At 36.7% G+C, this 20,529-nt stretch overlaps 1 protein-coding gene across 1 annotated transcript; it reads left to right on the top strand.

Annotated features, from left to right (window-relative positions):
- Positions 1 to 5,209: 5,209 nt before the first annotated feature.
- LOC107767414 (subtilisin-like protease SBT3) lies at positions 5,210 to 7,734 on the top strand. The gene has a single exon (XM_016586424.2). It carries the CDS (start codon positions 5,307 to 5,309, stop codon positions 7,650 to 7,652), a length of 2,346 nt encoding a protein of 781 aa, XP_016441910.1. The 5' UTR covers positions 5,210 to 5,306; the 3' UTR covers positions 7,653 to 7,734.
- The last annotated feature ends 12,795 nt before the right edge of the window (positions 7,735 to 20,529 follow it).

Here is a 20,529-nt window from a genome sequence, read left to right as displayed (position 1 = left end):
TTGATTGTAACGTGGTTCGAAATACATTTTATAACGTTGCAATTCTTGATAAAAATAACAGTAAATGATAAAAGCGGTTAAAAGATAATATTTGCACATAAGTTCATATTGTATTTAAAATCAGATAAATAAGCCAAATATAACAGTTGAGCGACCGTGCTAGAACCACGGAACTCGGGAATGCCTAACACCTTCTCCCGGGTTAACAGAATTCCTTATCCGGATTTCTGGTACGCAGACTGTAATATGGAGTCATTCTTTTCCTCGATTCGGGATTAAAATTGGTGACTTGGGACACCCTAAATCTTCCAAGTGGCGACTCTGAAATTAATAAATAAAACCCGTTTCGATTGTCCTTTAATTTAAAAAAACTCCCTTGTACCCTTTCGGGTACGTAAAAAGGAGGTGTGACAATTGTTAGTAGAGAAACTTTTAAAAAATTCTAGTTTGATTGGGCAGTGGTCCGAATGGCTTCTAGTTATATGCTTGACATTAGCATCTTGGAATAGTTCTAACCATTCTGTGTTCGCAATGCATCTATCAAGCCGTTCCATAATTATGTTTTTACAATTTTTACTCTTGTTAGTCCAAGTAAACCTCGACCCTTTGAACCCTAAATCTACAAGGCCACATCGGTTCATACAATCTAAGAACTTGGATACTCTATTATAATTAATAGGTAAGCCTCCAAGTTTTTCTGATGCACAAGTGACTTCATTAAAGTCTCCCGCGACTAGCCATGGACCTTTATAATTATTAGCTACTATTTTTAAGTTATGCCAAAGAATTGATCTTTCTTCCAAGAGATTACTAGCATATATAATAGAACATAACCAATTTTTTGTTGGATTTCGTACCTTTACCATGGCGTGTATCTCTTGATCCGTTCCTCCAATTTGGTCTACCATTGTATCTCCATTGTTCCACATGAGCACAATGCCCCCCCTAGTTTCCATTAGCAGGCATTTGGATGAGACTAGAGTACCCGAAATCTTGGACCAAGACATGGTGATCCTCCATTTTTGTTTCCAACAGTGCCACTATACTAGGACGATGATAATCTAGCATAGCTCTAAAAGCTCGTCTAAATTCTGCGCTATTTGCGCCTCGACAGTTTCAAATGATCATATTCATACTGATGTTTCTGCTTGATACTCCCCTATCATGGCTACTGGTGGGGCTGTGGCTGCTCCTCATGCCCTCCCGTTGCGTCCAATAATGAGTAAGCATTGTTGGTACTAACACCACTGCATGTTGATAAAGGCTTGGGGGGTTCACTTTCCTGATGGAGATGGGGCATTTCCTCAAATCCACTGGGCAACTTAAGATGAACCTTTTTTCTCTTCTTGCTTGGAAGGCCATTGTTTTTGGGTATCTTAACACTCCGTGCTCCACTATTCTTTTTGTTGGGATTTCTTCCTCTTCTTCCTCCTCTTCCATCACAGTTTGGCTCGGGTTTTGTGGAGTTGGAGTTGTCATCTGTGCTTGGCTCGAAACTTGAAGGGTTGAGGGTGGTATTATTCTGGGCAGTGGTGTTAGAGGAGTGTTGCTGCTGGGTTGGGAGTTTGGTTGGGCTTGGACAGTTTGGATGGTAGGAGCTAGGGTTTGGGGGTTTGCATGGGATGGGCACATGGGTAGGTTGGGGCTAGGCATGTTGAACGTAGGCTGTTGGAGCCATGCATGGGAGCTCCATGGAGAGGGATGAGGACCTAGGTTCATTTGCATGGGGTGGGGCTGTTGGGGACTCATACATGGGCGGATCATAGCGTTGTTCAAGCCTAGTTGTGTCACTTCCGTCACAATCTGAGCTAGGTATGATAGATCCCCTATTTGGACTATTAGATCCCTCCCTTCTAGTTGAAGGCTTATGTTCAGAGCATGTCCCATGAGACCCCATTCCAACCAAGATTGGGGGGCATGGTCCGGTTGTATGGGTCTTGTAGTGAAGATCATAGGTATTTGGGATTGGTTTGGGAGTTGTGGCCTCGTCCAAACGTTCCTTCTTGGCCTTGGGTACCTCCTGTTGTGGTTGTATGGTAGCCTTGGCATCTTGTGTTTTGTTTTTACTTAGGGTTGAGTCTTTTGGAGTGTTGGAATCTCTACTAGTGGGTAAGTAGTTATTTGTATCCGTTGCTAATGTAGAGGGGCCAATATGTGCTGCAAAAATTTTGTCCATCCTAGGAGTCAAAATGTCTTGTTCATTAATGGTGTTATGACTTGAGTTTGACAAGGAATGAGGTTGATTTGTACTTAGTATTTATTGTATGGGTCTTGAAGCACGTATAGGCAGATTGGAGGGGATGATTTGTGGGCTACTAAAGTTTTGCATTAATGAGGGTGATTGGCTTTTTGTAGGTATTATAGAGTCTATGTCCATAGATTGCTCCTTGTTGTTGTCCTTCGATGGTACTATTGCTGATGCTAAGGGGCTATCATCATAAGCTTTTATTTTGTGAGAGTTATTGCCCAAGGGTGTATATGAGTTATGGGGGGAGTTAATGGTTTCTAGGTTGGTTATGGCAAGGTCCTTAGGGTAAAGGCAAGAGAAGGGGTTGTCATTGTGATGTTGATGTCTTGAGTTTTTAGGTACAATATTATCCAATTGTTGGCTTTGGACTATAGTGTAACGGTGTGGGATGGCTGGGGTCTCACCTAAGGTTTTAGTATTGTCCAGTGGGTTTTTGCTTCCCTCAAAGTTAGGAGATAGCCTTTGGTCATTTCCATTTCCAGACCTTTGCCATCTTTGAGTACTTTGGCTAGGTTTTTTGGTAGTCAATCCCCTAGGATGCACTAGGTCGTCTCTAGGGCTTAGGTTATAAAAGTTGTTTTGATGTTTTTTATTTCTCTTTTGGTGGGAGACAATAGTCCATTGGTCAATCTTATGGGTGAGTGTCTCCACCGTGTGAGGCTTATGCAGTGTATTGGATGAGCTTGATTCCTGGAGTTCTACTGGTTTGGGCGCTTGGTGAGGGCAGCTACTCAGGTTATGTCCAAGCTTGTCGTAATTTGTGCATAGGATATTAAACCCCTCGTAGGTAATTTGTTGTATGTGTTTGCCAATCACAATATAGGTTTTTAGAGGTTTTTCTATGGGTACCATTACGCAAAGTCGAGCATACTTACCCCTTAGAGCGGATTTTGTGCATGCATCAATACGTATTAGTTGTCCTAGCTTCTCTCCGATTTTTTGAAGGATATCGTAGTCGTAGAATTCAGTGGATAATTCCGGGAGTCTTGCCCATATGGCTGAGTAAGTTAATGCAGCTTTGGAAGCTACGAATCTAGGCTCCCATTTTCTTACTGTGAGAGATTGGTTCCCTATGAACCATGGTCCTTCATGAAGTGTCTTGTTATAATTTTCCTCTTTAGCAAATTTTATTAAGTAGTAGTCACGTCCTAGGTCCACTAGGGATAGGGTTTCAGTTGGTTTCCATATTGCGCGAAGCTTTTTTTGGAGAAATTGGTAACCAACTCTCTTGCCGAGCATTTTGATAATAAGAGCGTTGGTCCAGTTCTTGTATATACGTTCCTTATCCGATGAGGTAATGAGGATGAAAAACTCCGGGTTAGGGTAGTTATTAGTTTCATTTTCTTGTTCATAGGAGATCATGTTTTGTTGGACTGTAACTTGGCTTCCTTCTGGCTCATTATTTGCAGTATTACCCACTACCAAGGTGTCCAGGAAGGTCATCCTCTTTGTAGGGTTGGTTGTGTCCTTTGTTCTAGCTTCAGGTTTATCCGTGTGTTTTCCTTTACATATTTCCATGTCCGTTGGAGGGGTTGTATTGATGAGAAGGTCCGGCGTTGCCCTAGTGGTTACTTGCTCGTTTAATACAGATTGACTGGGCATCTCTTCAATTTGGTCATTGAGGGGCATGTCTTTTGGGTTCAAGGTCTTGTGTTCGTTAATATTCATCTAGTGAAAGATGAGGAAAGAAAGTGAGGAAGGGGGGAGTTGGGGAATATTAAAGAAGGAAGCTTTTAGAGAGAAGGTGGAGCCTTTCTCTCTAACCCATTGCTTTATGTTCTTAGAACAATAGACTTCCTATCATTCCATGATTGATTTTGAGTCATTTATCATACTGGGGACCATAAAATTGATAAATGGCCCTAGCCTCTCTTATTAATGTCCCAGGAGAGTGAGGAAATATATATATATATATATATATATATATATAGTATCTTTAACTTATGCACTTCAATTACTTTTACCAACTAGTATTTCTAACAAATGCGTACCAAGTAACTCTACCGAAACTTAAACATCAGTAAAGAAATTATCTAATTGTTTCTTTTACTTCCAACACAACCCAAAATCTTGATCTCTTATGTTTTTCATTTCAACTTTGTTGATCGTTAAGCCACATTTTGATTTTTGGAAATTCCAAAAGGAATATTTGGAAAGAGAAATATTCACAGAAACTGAAGGCATAAGAAGGGGTAACAAAAAAAACACCTCAGTTTATTTAGCTGCTATGAATTCTAAAATTTTCTCATTTAATTTTTAAATCCCTTCAGTTAATAATGAAATAAGAGAAAGAAAAAAAAATCCATGTAGCTCATAGATTTTATTATTCTTTACCTAGGAATTGTAATTGAGTTCTGTCATTTCTTTTCCAATCTTTCAATTCTCATTTGATTGAGACTCCAAATCAACAACGCTTACTAAAATCAACGTCAGATTATATCATCCAGAAGCAAAAGGAGCACATGCTGACAGAATTATATAAACGTATAATATACTAAGGTATATGATGATGGAGGAAACCTTGAAAGCAGCATCCTTGATTATCTACTGACTTTTGCTTTTCTTTGGAAAATTATTGACTTAAGTAACACCTCATACTTTCAGAATCTCGCATCTGCAAAACACAAAAGAGGTGCTGGATATATAAGTTAACAAGCGTTAAACCCTAGTGACGCGTTTTAAACTCGTGAAGGCCTACGACTCAAAGCGGACAATATCACTAGTGGGTTGGACGGTTACTCTTAAAATCACATTGTCTCATCAGACTATAAAAGTTAAGATTAAAGAACAAACAATTAAGAAATAAAAAAGTAAACACTGAATTAAATTATTAAATGGATAAGTGGGGCCATAATTGACAGATTGACATAAAGGATCTTTTCAAGCAGCTGTGAGAAATAGACATCCATACAAACTGATTACTATATTAATGGTACAGTTAACTTTTATAATAGCCGCCTATGTTTACTACATTGATTGCTAAAGGGACCTCATATGCTCAATCCTATAAAGTCAATTGAATGTTTGGTAGCTTAAGTACAGTTTGTAGTGAGTGAACATGGGATCTAGAATGGGTTTACCTTATTGTCTTCATCTTCTCTTCCTTTCATGGTTTCTGTCTGCTCATGTGTTCTGTTTCTTAGCTGTAGCGCAAAGATCCACTTACATTGTCCACTTGGACAAATCCTTAATGCCTAGTATCTTTGCTGATCACCATCATTGGCATTCTTCCACCATTGATTCCATTAAAGCTGCTGTTCCTTCATCAGTGGACAGATTCCACTCAGCTCCAAAACTTGTTTACTCTTATGACAATGTATTTCATGGCTTCAGTGCTGTTTTGTCCAAAGATGAACTTGAAGCTTTGAAGAAGTTACCAGGTTTCGTTTCAGCTTACAAAGATACAACTGTGGAACCTCACACTACCTATACATCTGATTTCCTCAAGCTCAATCCTTCATCTGGGCTATGGCCTGCTTCTGGTTTAGGCCAAGATGTGATCATTGGTGTTCTTGACACTGGCATCTGGCCTGAATCTGCGAGCTTTCGAGATGATGGTATGCCACAAGTCCCCAAAAGATGGAAAGGAATTTGCAAGCCCGGCACTCAGTTTAACACTTCATTGTGCAACAGAAAACTTATTGGGGCTAATTACTTCAATAAGGGGATTTTGGCTAATGATCCCACTGTAAACATTTCCATGAATTCTGCCAGGGATGATTATGGTCACGGCACACATTGCGCCTCCATTGCTGCTGGGAACTTTGCTGAAGGTGTTTCTCATTTTGGATATGCAGCAGGAACAGCAAAAGGAGTTGCGCCACGAGCTAGGCTAGCTGTATACAAGTTTAGCTTTAACGAAGGAACCTTTACTTCAGATTTAATTGCTGCTATGGACCAAGCTGTTGCAGACGGTGTTGACATGATATCCATTTCTTTTGGGTACCGTTTCATTCCCTTGTATGAAGATGCTATATCTATTGCTTCTTTTGGAGCTATGATGAAGGGAGTGCTAGTTTCTGCTTCAGCTGGAAATCGAGGTCCAAGCATGGGAAGTTTAGGCAACGGATCTCCATGGATCTTGTGTGTGGCATCAGGATACACCGACCGAACATTTGCAGGAACTTTGACTTTGGGCAATGGCTTACAAATTAGGGGGTGGAGCTTGTTTCCTGCAAGAGCCTTTGTCAGGGATTCACTGGTGATTTACAACAAGACTCTAGCCGCTTGCAATTCAGACGAGTTGTTATCACAAGTACCTGATCCCGAACGTACCATCATCATCTGCGATGATAGTAATGGTAATAATTGGGATTTGTCCAGTCAATTTTTTTACGTCACTCGAGCAAGACTTCGGGCAGGCATCTTTATCTCTCAGGATCCAGGAGTATTCAGGTCTGCTTCTTTTTCCTACCCGGGAGTTGTGATTGACAAAAAGGAAGGGAAACAAGTCATCAATTACGTTAAAACCAGTGTTTCTCCCACGGCCACCATCACGTTCCAAGAAACGTATGTGGATGGAGAAAGACCAGCCCCAGTTCTTGCTGGAAGCTCAGCTCGAGGGCCCTCCAGAAGCTACTTGGGAATCGCAAAGCCAGACATTATGGCACCAGGGGTACTGATTCTTGCAGCTGTCCCACCTAATCTCTTTTCAGAAAGCATTGGGACAAATATAGGATTATCTGCTGATTACGAGCTTAAATCAGGCACATCCATGGCTGCACCACATGCTGCTGGAATTGCAGCAATGCTAAAAGGCGCACATCCTGAATGGAGTCCTTCAGCTATTCGCTCCGCCATGATGACCACAGCAAACCATTTGGATAATAGTCAAAAACCTATTAGAGAGGACGATGGCATGGTAGCCACGCCCCTAGACATGGGAGGAGGGCACGTTGATCCAAACAAAGCTCTTGATCCCGGCCTAGTATATGATGCTACTCCACAAGATTACATAAATCTTATATGCTCAATGAATTTCACAGAAGAGCAATTTAAAACATTTGCAAGATCGTCAGCCAATTACCACAACTGCTCAAATCCATCTGCTGATCTCAATTACCCATCATTCATTGCCTTGTACCCGTTCAGCCTCGAGGGCAACTTCACCTGGTTGGAGCAGAAATTCAGGAGGACCCTTACAAATGTTGGAAAAGGTGGAGCAACTTATAAAGTAAAGATAGAAACTCCAAAGAATTCCACAGTTTCAGTTTCTCCAAAAACTCTGGTGTTCAAGAAGAAAAATGAGAAGCAAAGTTATACTTTGACAATTCGGTATATAGGTGACGAGAATCAGAGTAGAAACGTTGGGTCTATCACTTGGGTTGAAGAGAATGGGAACCATTCAGTAAGAAGTCCTATAGTGGTAACTCGTATAATTGCGCTCTGGGGTTCAGATGATTAGGACCATTAGGTTATGTGTACTTAATAAAAAAGTGCTTGTATCCAAACGATATTGGAATAATTTATGTTTACGCTAGAAGCAACTTTAAGCCTTGAAGGTAAACCAATTAACAACTAACCAATTTAATGGGATTTATAAAGAAAAGAAATGATAAAACAATTGCTTTTATATAAGAATTTTCCAAGAACTGGTAGTACAAATCATGAGCGCCTGAGATTTAGAATTTCAAAGCTGGTATGAAATAAAGTACATCATCTGTTTGAACTATACATGAATAGATTAAAATTCTAAAGCTACCAAAATCAAGAGGCAACTATGACCGGAACGCAGGTACATCTTCAAATCCAGCTCCCGCCGTGCACAGCAACATTAGCATCTAACATCTACACGCAAAGTGCAGAAGTGTAGTATGAGTACAACCGACCTCATGTATTCAATAAGTAACAAACCTATCCTTAGGTTAAAAGTAGTAACGAGCTGGGACAAGAGTCAGAGTCCAACTCCAACAACCAGCAACAGTTCATAACAATATAATAAAACAGTGCATGAAAATAACTCAGAGATAAAACGCTCAACTCGTTCATAGTTACGGAAAAATAGGCTTGCTTTTCAAGTATAACAGTCAACTCCAAAACTTTCACCGAAAACACCAAAAGCATATAAGTAAGTTTGAACACTGTGATTTTTCCCAAAAACATTCAACAATAAACAAGATGCTTCATTTTCAGATAGCATGAGGAAAAATACATCTCTATGCTTACATGTCAATATACAAGTGAAATCATGAATGGCACGAAAACCAAGTAGCAAAAGGAAACACATCTCTATGCATGTATCTCAAGTACGCATGTCAAATGCAATATATCTGAGTGATGAACTTATGTACTCACACTCAAAGTACTCAATCTCATTGTCTCGTATCCTCTCTCACCATGAATACTCAGCACTCTCGTACAATACCTGATGCGGCACGCAACCCGATCCACACATATATATAGCCATAAGGCTCGTTGCGGAGTGCAGCCCGGTTTACATATATATAGCCATAAGGCTTGTTGCGGTGTGCAACCCGATCCACACACACACACACACACACACACACATATATATATATATATATATATATATATATACACACACACACACACACACACACATCACGACACTCAAGCCCCAACTCAATCACCAATCTCTCTAGTCTCACAGGCTCACAACGCTCATATTAAGAAGCCCTTATCAATAATGCGGGATGTGACAATATACAATAATAGAGACTGAGATATGATATGAAATGATGAATGCGACTGAGTACATAACTGCAATTAAGCAAATAACTCAACAGCAAAGAACGACCACTGTGAGTCCCAATAGTACCATCATATAGCCTAAACATGATTTCTAGCATAAATTACAGCTCAAGTGCTTTAACACATAGTGTACCGTAAAAATGTTAAGATAAGATGGTTACACAGTTCCATGGAATCGACTAAATCACAAATCACACGGTGCACGCCCAAACGTCGGCCATCTAGCATGCGCGTCACCTCAACACCAATCACATAACATGTAATTTGGGGTTTCATACCCTTAGCACCAAGTTTAGAACTGTTACTTACCTCGAACAAGCCAAATCCAATACCGAGCAAGCCAAACGATGCTCCAAAAGTGTCATCCCGCGCGTACCGACCTCCGAACGGCTCGAAACCCAATCCTCATGGTGAAAATCACTCCAAAAATTGCCTCAATCTGAGCCCCACATCTCAAAATATGATAAAAGAACCAAAAACCTCGATTTTTATAGCTTCTGCCCAACAAATCGACTATGTTCATACATATAAATATTCCAGAAAACGCCGTCATATTAACATAACTACTAATTTATATGTTTATTCTAATGTCCTTTCCAAAGGAAATTGGAATAAATTTACTAGTCAATTGCAGCAGTTTTCAGAGCATATGAATACGTGTTGAAAACATATGCCGAAGCAAGCAGAATCTGACTTAATCAATAAAATTAACTCAGCTCATATCTCAGCTACAACAAATTAAAGCACACCTTCTGCTGGAATGCTAGTGCTAATGGCTGCTTTTCTACAAAATCTGCTTACTCCATTCTGACATATATGCATATAATGACCAAACTTTATATAAACTTTGAGAAATCGATGATGTTCATAATTCACTTTGAAAAATTTGTGCGTTCATCCTAGTATTTTGAATCTGTTTTATTTTAAGATGGATGAAATAAATTATTTCCTTTCCTCTTCTATACAAACCAAACTTAGGGTGTGTTTGGTACGAAGAAAAATATTTTTCATGAAACATATTTCCTAGAAAATATTTTCTTGAATAATGAGTGATTTTATCACTTATTTTTCCTTGTTTGGTTTATAGGTGTCAAGGGGCCGGGTCGGGCCGGTCGAGGTAGGGGGAAAAGCAAACCGGCAGGTTTTTGTTTTTTTTTACCGAGTTTACCGGTTCCAGGCTTCCTCGGTGCAAAACTTAACCGAAACGGTTCCGAGCCTAATGGGCCGGGCCGGGCCAGGCATTTTTTTTGTATAACAATCGTAATTTATATTAAGATAAAGTAAAAATATAAAACATTAAAAACTAACGTATAAAAAGAATGTTTGAATAAATTTCAAAGGCTTTAAAAGCCTTATATTTGAAAAATTCATTATGAATTTAAAATAATACAATGAACATGAAAAAAATATAACTTATAACTTGATATGTAAGGATCAAACTTCAACGGCTTTCTGTCACGACCCGGATTTCCCACCATCGGAAGTCGTGATGGCGCCTACTATTGGAGCTAGGCCAACCAAGTATTAAAACATTGCTGATAACATTCGCAACAATATAAATAAAACGAGACAATTAAATAAAAGCGAAAGTCTTTAAACTTAGATAACTGAAATCAAATGCGGAACTCTAAATACATCTCTACCCAGAGTTTGGTGTCACTAACTCACGAACTACTAAAAAGTACTACAAACAAGGTTTGAATAAAAGACACAATGCTTTGTTCTGATACAAAAGGGAAACAATGTAAGTAAAATAGGAAGGGACTCCGATCTGCGCACGTTAGCTAGGCTGCCTCGAAAGTCCCTGGACTGAAGTCAGCTCCCGATCAAATCCTACTGCTGAGGTCCAAAAGCTGCTCCTGAATCTGTGCAAAAAGATGCACAGAGTGAAGCATCAGCACAACCGACCCCATGTGCTGGTAAGTGTCTGGCCTAACCCCGGCGAGGTAGTGACGAGGCTAGAACCAGACTCCAGATAAACCTGTGCAGTTATATAGCATTTGGCGGAAAAATAACAGATAATAAACAATTAAAGCTGGGGAAAGGAACATGCTTCGGGGGCAACAGTTAAAGCAACATATCAAGAATAATATGGGGACTGCAACTTAACATCTAATATAAATAAAGGGAAATTAAAGGCAACTTTCACTTTTCAATACTCATCTTGTTGCAGGCGTGCAACCCGAACCCATTTCTCATATCTCGTGGTAGGCGTACCACCCGCTCCCATTTCATCATTAACTTGTGGTAGGCGTACCACCCGCTCCCATTTCAATATAATAATACATACGATGGATTAGAAGTACGGAAAAATAATCAATCAAAGAGGGAGGGGAATATGTTGTGGGGAGAGTAACAGTTCATAAATAAAACACCAAATAAGGACAGAAAACAACACAACTAGAATATCAACAAGAGTAGGAAAACTCAACAGTTGCACGACATCACCCTTCGTGCTTTTACTCTCGTCCTCACCAAAACAATTATATAAAGTACACGGTATTAACCTTTGTGTTTTTCCTCACATAAACTCTCATATCAAGGCACGGAATGACCCTTCGTGCATAAATATTCAAAACGTGGCACGGTATGACCCTTCGTGCATAAATATTCAAAACATGGCACAGAATGACCCTTCGTGCATAAATATTCAAAACGTGGCACGGTATGACCTTTCGTGCATGATCACTCTTCCTCACCCAATAAACAATCACAACCAAATGGGGCGAGGGGATAGACAAACAATATTAAACATCCCGGCAAGGGAGAACAAATATAATAAACTACACGTCCCGGCAAGGGAATAATTACATCACTTTCTCTTTTGATCACTTCTTGCTCAATTATCATTTTCTCGTTCGAGCCAACGCTCCAAGAATGTACAAATCATAATTCTTCCTCAAACTCTTCACATTATATGAAATTTATCAATTTAACAAGGAAGAGGTATTACAAAATTCGAATAAACACAAATAAGACTCACGGTCATGCTAGACTTCGATGTATAGATACTCGTCACCATGCCTATACACCGTACTCAATAATTAGCAAATAGCAAACAACACTCTAATCCTATTCCCTCAAGCCAAAGTTAGAACAAACACTTACCTCGGTCCAAAGAATAGCAATCAACCCTCAAATACTGCCTTTCCTTTATAATCTGACTCCGAAACAACGATATCTAGGCATAATTAATTCAATAATATCAATTAAGACTCGATAACAAAATTTCATAGCTTAGATATGAAGTTCCTAGCATTCTTCCAAAAATATCAAAATTTGACCCCGGACCCACATGGTCCAAACATGAGGCTCGGACCAAAACCCCATTACCCATAACCCCACGAGTGCAAATATATAATTTATTTTAAGATCCGACTCCAAATTGAGGTTGAATCACTCAAAATTCCCAAAAACCTAACTCTACCCAAAACCCCTAATTTCTACTTTGATTTCATGATTTAGGTCTAGGATTTCAGTAATTAATGAAGAAGAGTGAAGGAAATAGGTGGGAAATTACTTATCCAAAAGACTTTGATGAAGAAGAGCTTCAAAAATCGCCCCTAGTGCTTGGAGAAGAAGAGGTTTTGTGAACTTTCTAATGAATCTCGTAGCTACTGTTTCTGAAGTTTAAAAATAACTGGGCAGAAAATACTCTATGTGATCGCGAAGAAGGTCATACGATCGCATAGGGAAAGGAAGGTTGCCCATTGCGATCGCGGACAGTGTATTGCGAACGCATAGAAGAAAACGGGCTCCATTCCGGGTTTGGTTTTTATGCATTGCGATTGCGGAAGGGGAATGCGATCGCATATAACAAAGGGTGGCTACTATACGCGATCGCAGGAGAATCTATGCGACCACATAGAACAAACAGGGCACCTGGAAACCAACTCCATGCGATCGCGGAAAGGCCTATGCGATCGCATAGCACTGGATAACAGAACACCAGAACTGCTATTTTCTGCAACTTTTCTAAGTCCAAAACCATCCCGAAACACATCCGAATCACACCCAGCCCTCGGGGCTCCTAACCAAACACATGTACTAACTCAACAACCTCATATGAACTTATCCGTGCGATCAGATCGCCAAATATCATCATAAACAATGAATTAAACCTCAAAATCAAGAACTTTTTCTCAAAATTCATCAATTATCAAATTTAGCAATTCAAGTCCGAATCACGTCAAACGACGTCCGTTTTTCACCAAATTTTACAGAAAGGACTTAAACCATATATAAGACTTGTACCGGGCGCCGGAATCAAAATACGGGCCTGATACCATCGCTTTCTAATCAAATTTCATTTCCAATTTCCTTAAATATTTTTAGAAAACAATTTTACTTAAAAATTTATTCCTCGGGCTTGGGACCTCGGAATTCGATTCCGGACATATGCCCGAGTCCCATATTTTCCTACGGACCCTCCGGGACCGTCAAATCACGGGTCCGGATCCGTTTACCCAAAATATTGACCAAAGTCAACTTTAACCATTTTAAAGCCACAATTTATCTAATTTCACATAATTTAACACATAAGCTTTTCCGGCTACACGCCGGGACTGCGCATGCAAATTGAGGCAACTAAAGATGAGGTTTTCAAGGCCTCGGAAGCACGAAAAAAGGGAGAAAACCGGTGATGACCCTTTGGGTCGTCACACTTTCATAGTTTTCATTGCATAATAATACTTCAAATTAATCTAACAAACTAAAACATTAAACTTAAATAAGTCTAATAATTTTAAAATAACCAAAATTATCTCAAATTAACTTAAATACAAATTTCTGGTGGATGTATTGCGATCGCGGAAGGGGAATGCGATCGCATATAACAAAGGGTGGCTACTATACGCGATCGCAGGAGAATCTATGCGACCACATAGAACAAACAGGGCACCTGGAAACCAACTCCATGCGATCGCGGAAAGGCCTATGCGATCGCATAGCACTGGATAACAGAACACCAGAACTGCTATTTTCTGCAACTTTTCTAAGTCCAAAACCATCCCGAAACACATCCGAATCACACCCAGCCCTCGGGGCTCCTAACCAAACACATGTACTAACTCAACAACCTCATATGAACTTATCCGTGCGATCAGATCGCCAAATATCATCATAAACAATGAATTAAACCTCAAAATCAAGAACTTTTTCTCAAAATTCATCAATTATCAAATTTAGCAATTCAAGTCCGAATCACGTCAAACGACGTCCGTTTTTCACCAAATTTTACAGAAAGGACTTAAACCATATATAAGACTTGTACCGGGCGCCGGAACCAAAATACGGGCCTGATACCATCGCTTTCTAATCAAATTTCATTTCCAATTTCCTTTAATATTTTTAGAAAATAATTTTACTTAAAAATTTATTCCTCGGGCTTGGGACCTCGGAATTCGATTCAGGACATATGCCCGAGTCCCATATTTTCCTACGGACCCTCCGGGACCGTCAAATCACGGGTCCGGATCCGTTTACCCAAAATGTTGACCAAAGTCAACTTTAACCATTTTAAAGCCACAATTTATCTAATTTCACATAATTTAACACATAAGTTTTTCCGGCTACACGCCGGGACTGCGCACGCAAATCGAGGCAACTAAAGATGAGGTTTTCAAGGCCTCGGAAGCACGAAAAAATGGAGAAAACCGGTGATGACCCTTTGGGTCGTCACACTTTCATAGTTTTCATTGCATAATAATACTTCAAATTAATCTAACAAACTAAAACATTAAACTTAAATAAGTCTAATAATTTTAAAATAACCAAAATTATCTCAAATTAACTTAAATACGAATTTCTGGAGGACTCTGAAGACAGCTCTTCATATGCCTCCTTAAACAACCAGTGCCCTCCCACTTTTGACGAAAATTTAAGACTCGACCACAGTTCTTGCCTTTTACTTTGCGAACTTCTTCATTTTCTTCTACCACCTCAAATTGTTCTCAACATATGAGTATACTCTAGAAGCACAAGACATTATTTAACTTGAATTGAGAATTTGGGTTTGAGAATTGAGAGATGAGTGAGGAAATTAAGAAGAAGGGAGGTCTATTTATAATTTTTCAAAGGGCTAAATTAGTAAATAATAACAGTATTATTTTTGAAAAAAATGCCCAAAAAGGGCTATTCTTGCAAATTGGCCGTTGGGCAACGGTCAAAATGGCAGCTGACCGTTGCCAAATGGTCAACTTTATAAAAAATTAAAAAAACAAACAAAATAGCCGTTAAACTGGTTCGAGTCGGTCCGGTTAACCGGTTCCCAAACAACTTGACCATAACGGGTCATACTAATCCGGTTAACCAGTGCCAAAAATCTACCTGGCACAGGCCAGTCCCCGTCCCAACCCAGCCCCGCCATCCCCTTTACTATCGGGCCGCTCCGGTCCGGTCTAAACCGGTCAAGGCCGGTCCGAAACCGGGCCAGCCCGACCCGTTTGACACCTTTAGTTTGGTTGGTGAGTGAAAAATATTTTTTAGTGTTTGGTTAGAGAAAATAAAATACTTTTAGGGAAATAATTTTTAATGCTACTCTCCTCAACCCACCGTCCCCCAAAATTTCCATGTTTCCTGTACTTCTTCCCCCCCTCCCCCCGGGACTCTATTTTCTACAAGAATTTAATTATTCTTTTTAAAATTCACACAAACTCAAAAGAACTAATGGTGCTACTTTACTTTTTCACACATGAACAATGTTAAAATTTGAGCTCGATAACTAAAAAAAAATACTCTATTTTATTGAAAAAAGTATTCTTTCTACAACATAAAGGAAATTATTCATTTTGCTGAATGAAAGAAAATATTTTTTCTGAAAAGTAAATACTCAATTTGTTGAAATGAAAGAAAATATTTTTTCTACATCATGAAAAGAAAGTACTCTTTTTGTTGAAATGAAAAAAAATACCTTTTCTACAATATGGTTTTGTTGGATAAAAAATATTTTTTATATTTTAGAAGAAAATATACAGTTTGTTGAAATAAAAAAAATACTTTTTCTATATTATGAAAAGGAAGTACTCGTTTTGTTGGACAATTTTTTTTCTATTTCAAGGAAGAAAATACTTAGTTTATTGAAATGAAAGAAAATACCTTTTTTATATCATAAAAAGAAAGTACTCGTTTTATTGAAATGAAAGAAAATACTTTTACTACATCATGAAAAGAATACTCATTTTGTTGAAAAAAAATACTTTATCTACAACATGAAAGGAAAGTACAATCAATAATAATTCTATTTAGGTTGGGTAGTGGACGAAGTTGGGGTGTGGTGCGGTGAGGGGTAGGGGGTTGCTGTGGGTTGAGGGTAGGGTGGATTAGTGGGGGTTGGTGGGGATGGAGAATAGGGTGAAGAAGGTTGAAAAAGAATTTTGGAAAATGTTTTCTCTTCTTTTGATAGGGAAAACATTTTCCTCCAATTGAATAAAAATGAGTTCATGAAGAAAATATTTTCCAAAACACTTATGTCCCAAAAAATTCTTCACTTACCAACTTCTAGCCCTTAATCATAGACTTACCAAAACTAGCCAGACACATATAAAAATTGAAAATCCAAAGAAATAAGGTTCTTTCTATCCAAGAAACATACACAAAGATCTCCTTCCATATTTTAAGCATGATTAGCAATATTAGATGCAAGACGTAAAGGAAATTTCATGGGTGAAGTAACAAATAAGGTGATGAAATATAAAAAATATATATATCCAAGATTTCAAAAATTTAAGCAAAAAATATTTTTTTTTCAATGGGTATGGTTGAGATTCATTGAAAACATATAGATGAGTCAATATACAAATTTTGGGGAAGATTGGAGGTGATTTGGATTGATTTAATACCAAAATTCGTAGTTAAAATCGAGTTCAAATTTTTTTTCTTCGACACGTGTATTTCACACGCAATTGTACATGGATATACATGTGATACACATTTGATACAAATATGATACATAGTGTGATACACCTATCTTTTTGTATGTTCATCTTCAACTTCGAATTTTCAATTCAAACCACCTCAAAACTTCACCAAATCATCCTGAAACTGGGGTTCAAGCTCCTTAAAATGTACTTAATCTGTTCTAACAACACTCACTCAAAAGAAAGCAAAATTTTGACCTTTTTTGGCTATAAATAGCTAATTGGCTAATATGTTTGGAATTGGCCAATTTTTATAATAAGCTACTTATAAATGGACATAGTTGGTATATTCCCTATTGTTATACCTATGTGTCGTGTATTAATTGTTAGCCTCAAGTAAGAGATTTCTACTCTTAGTTGTATAATTTTATTGTGGGACTTTAGTTTTGTTTTCATATGTTCTCTTGTTTTCAGTAACTAGTCTATATATCTATACTATATTAAAAACACGAAGGCCCTTAGCGAAATATCGTTTGTCTTTTTTTATCTGTTTAAAATAGAGCTCACACTAGACAAAATAGTCATTTAATTATTATCTTAATATTTAGGACTTTAAAGGAAACTAAAATTTGATTATTAGATTTTTCATTATTGAATTAAATAAGAAACCCCAATATTAAGGACTTTAAAATAGATATTATTTAAGAGAATTAATTAAGAGTATTACGTTTCTTTTCCTTATATACTCACGTGATTTCCATAGAAATATGTTTACATTGATTCCTCTTATTAGGGAACCTATAATTCTAACATTACCTAATTAAATATTTGTTCTAATTATTAAATGTAGTTTTCAATATTACATAAAATCGATAAAGAGAATAATATTATGCTCGAGTAGGAGAATAGTTTGAAATTAATTTGTATCTTCTATACTATCAAAAAAGCATAAAATCTCAACAAATAATTAAGTCTTTGAATTAATAAAGCACCGGAAAAGTCAATTCAATTTTGTTTTAAAATTATTATGTAAGTAAACTTATTTGTCAAGTTGATAAAACTCTTAAGGTACACAAATTATTTTACACAATAAGAGCAATTGCCGTGAAAGAAATAAGAAAATAGAGAAAAATTTATTATAATATAGTATTAAAAGTTAAATTGCTAAAATGTTAAGTTGAAGCAATAAGGATATAACCCAAGACAAAAAAAATCACAAAAATTACCCTTATCATTTTTCTTTCTTTTTATTTTTATTTTAATAAACGTAGCTCCCTATATTTTTCATATCGTATTACATCATTTTTTATAATTCAATATTAGCTATTTCATACTTTATATTGTTATTTATCTATGGGTTTCTAGGAGCTATAGTTCTATCTCTACGCTCACAAATTTCTAAAAGACCCAAAGATTCAAATTCTTCAATTTATTTTATTATCTTTGAATAATTATTTTAAAGTATTTTTTTGTTATTTGTTTATAGTATTTGGTAATAAAGATAACAATAATTTTCATAAGATATATATTATCTCATAAATCATAATAAGATATATAAAAACTTATGCGGCGTAGCATTTCTTTGTTTAATGAGCTAGCTTAGTGAGATTAACATTCATTATATTTAGAAACTTACATTTTCTTTCTTTGATATTTTTTCAATAACTAAAACACATTATTGAATAATATATATATATATATATATATATATATATATATATATATATATATATATATATATATATATATTTTTAAAAAAAATTTTAGCATTTATTGATATAAGTACACGCGCAAAGCGCGTACCCCTAATACTAGTCTATATAAAATTGGGAATTGGTCCGCTGATATGGCATCTCTATTTGCATAGGAAACTCAATTATCTATTTTGTCAATTTTTTGACTTTTATCCTATTTTTTACTATTTTCTGCTATCTCTAAAAGTCCAAAAATCACCACCTCATGTGACTATTAAGAGAGCAGTTATGGTAATCTTACAAGTTACAATTTCAAACAAAAATAACGTCTCTAACCAAGCAATCAGTTTCTACAAAAAGCAATTACTTCCCTACCAAGTTTGAAGAAATCCTCAATAAATGTCCCTAAGAAAACAATCAGTCTCCCTAAATTTCTCAAAAAACTGCAATTGGTCGTGTTCGTACCAAGACACTAAAGAAATCCTTAAAGTTTGTTTGTTATACACTTTTGTATGACAGTCTATGATGTAGTAATTGTTATCTCTTCTCTCTTTCTCTCACTTATATCTGTATTCTTTGTTGTTACTAATTTCTTATATTTGATTTTCAGGAGAATGGTAGAGATGCTAATTTTCATATTCTTGCCATGAGACTTTTATCCGTTAATGTTTTCGGTCTAAAACATATTTAATTTCTTATTTTCTTTTTGTATAGGATAAGAAGCTCTTTAAAAAGTATAAAGTAGGATGACAACTCTTATTCGGATCATGTGATTTCTTTTGCCCATGGTGTAAACATATAGCAACATGATATATTTGATTGATCGTGTGGCATATGATGGGTGAAATGATCACAAACCCTACATGTGGCTTTTTATAAATGGTTAAACTTGAGACTTTTTAATTGATTTGGATTCTTTTTCCTTGGATAAAAAGTATTTTACTTAACATCACTTTATTGATGATCAATTTCTGTAACATGTTTTGGAATGGTTTCATTGTGCAAGAATCTTCAGTGATAATTTATAAACTAAGGGGACAAGAAGCTAGAAAAATGACGTCTTAAAATAAGACTGCAATGGGTAAGTTCAACAAGAAAAGTTTACTTAAAATTTTGATTTTACAGAATACTTTTAGTATATTAGTTTGATTTTCCAGGAAAAGGGATTTTTCTTGTATTTAGTGGTTTTAGTTTTTTCTGAATAAGTGGCAAGTATGGAGAGATGAGAAGAAAGGAAATCAAAATGAAAAGACAAAGGAAGAAAAAAAAAAGTAAAAAAATATATTAATAGAAGAAGGAGCAAGTAATTATTTAGAACAAACACACGAATATCTGTTTCGCTGTCTCAATCACCATTTGGACACAAGTGTTGTTCTTTTAGAGCCGGAAAGGAAAACTTTTTGAAAATATATTGTTGAAGACATTTTTGAAAACAAGGAGAAAGAACTATTTGAAAACACATTCTATTTTCTGTTTCACCACTTCAATGATCAATCACCATTTTCACATACAACTGTTGTTCTATTAGTGTTTGGACAGATTTTTAAAAATGTTTTGTAGGAAAAATTTCTGAGAACTTCATTCTGAAAATAATTCGTGCTTTAACATTTTAGTTTCTACCCAAACACAATAATATTCTTTCTTTGAAATGTTTTCTTTTGATTTATGAAAAATATTTTGATTTCTTGGCCAACATCAAGTAACATATCAAAAACTTACTCAACAATTATTTTTTTGTGAACAAATCTTGATTGCTATTGATTTTTTTTCGCTGCTATTGATTAATGTGCTAATAAATCATTATTCCAATCGTAAAGGTCAAAACACCAAGACGCTTATCTAAACTTGCTCAAGATAAATTTCTATCAAATATCATATAGTCACATCAATTGGAACCATCTTTGTTTGAGGTAAAAAAAAAAGGATGAAATTTTTAAAACGTGTGAAAAAGACCATTTTTCTTTGAAAGATAAACACAAGAGAAGTAGACGAGAAGTTCCTTTATTTACGAATTTCAAAT

This window comes from Nicotiana tabacum, chromosome 22 (assembly GCF_000715075.1).
Source record: "Nicotiana tabacum cultivar K326 chromosome 22, ASM71507v2, whole genome shotgun sequence".
Classification (NCBI taxonomy): domain Eukaryota; kingdom Viridiplantae; phylum Streptophyta; class Magnoliopsida; order Solanales; family Solanaceae; genus Nicotiana; species Nicotiana tabacum.
This window is presented reverse-complemented; position numbering and strand designations above follow the sequence as displayed.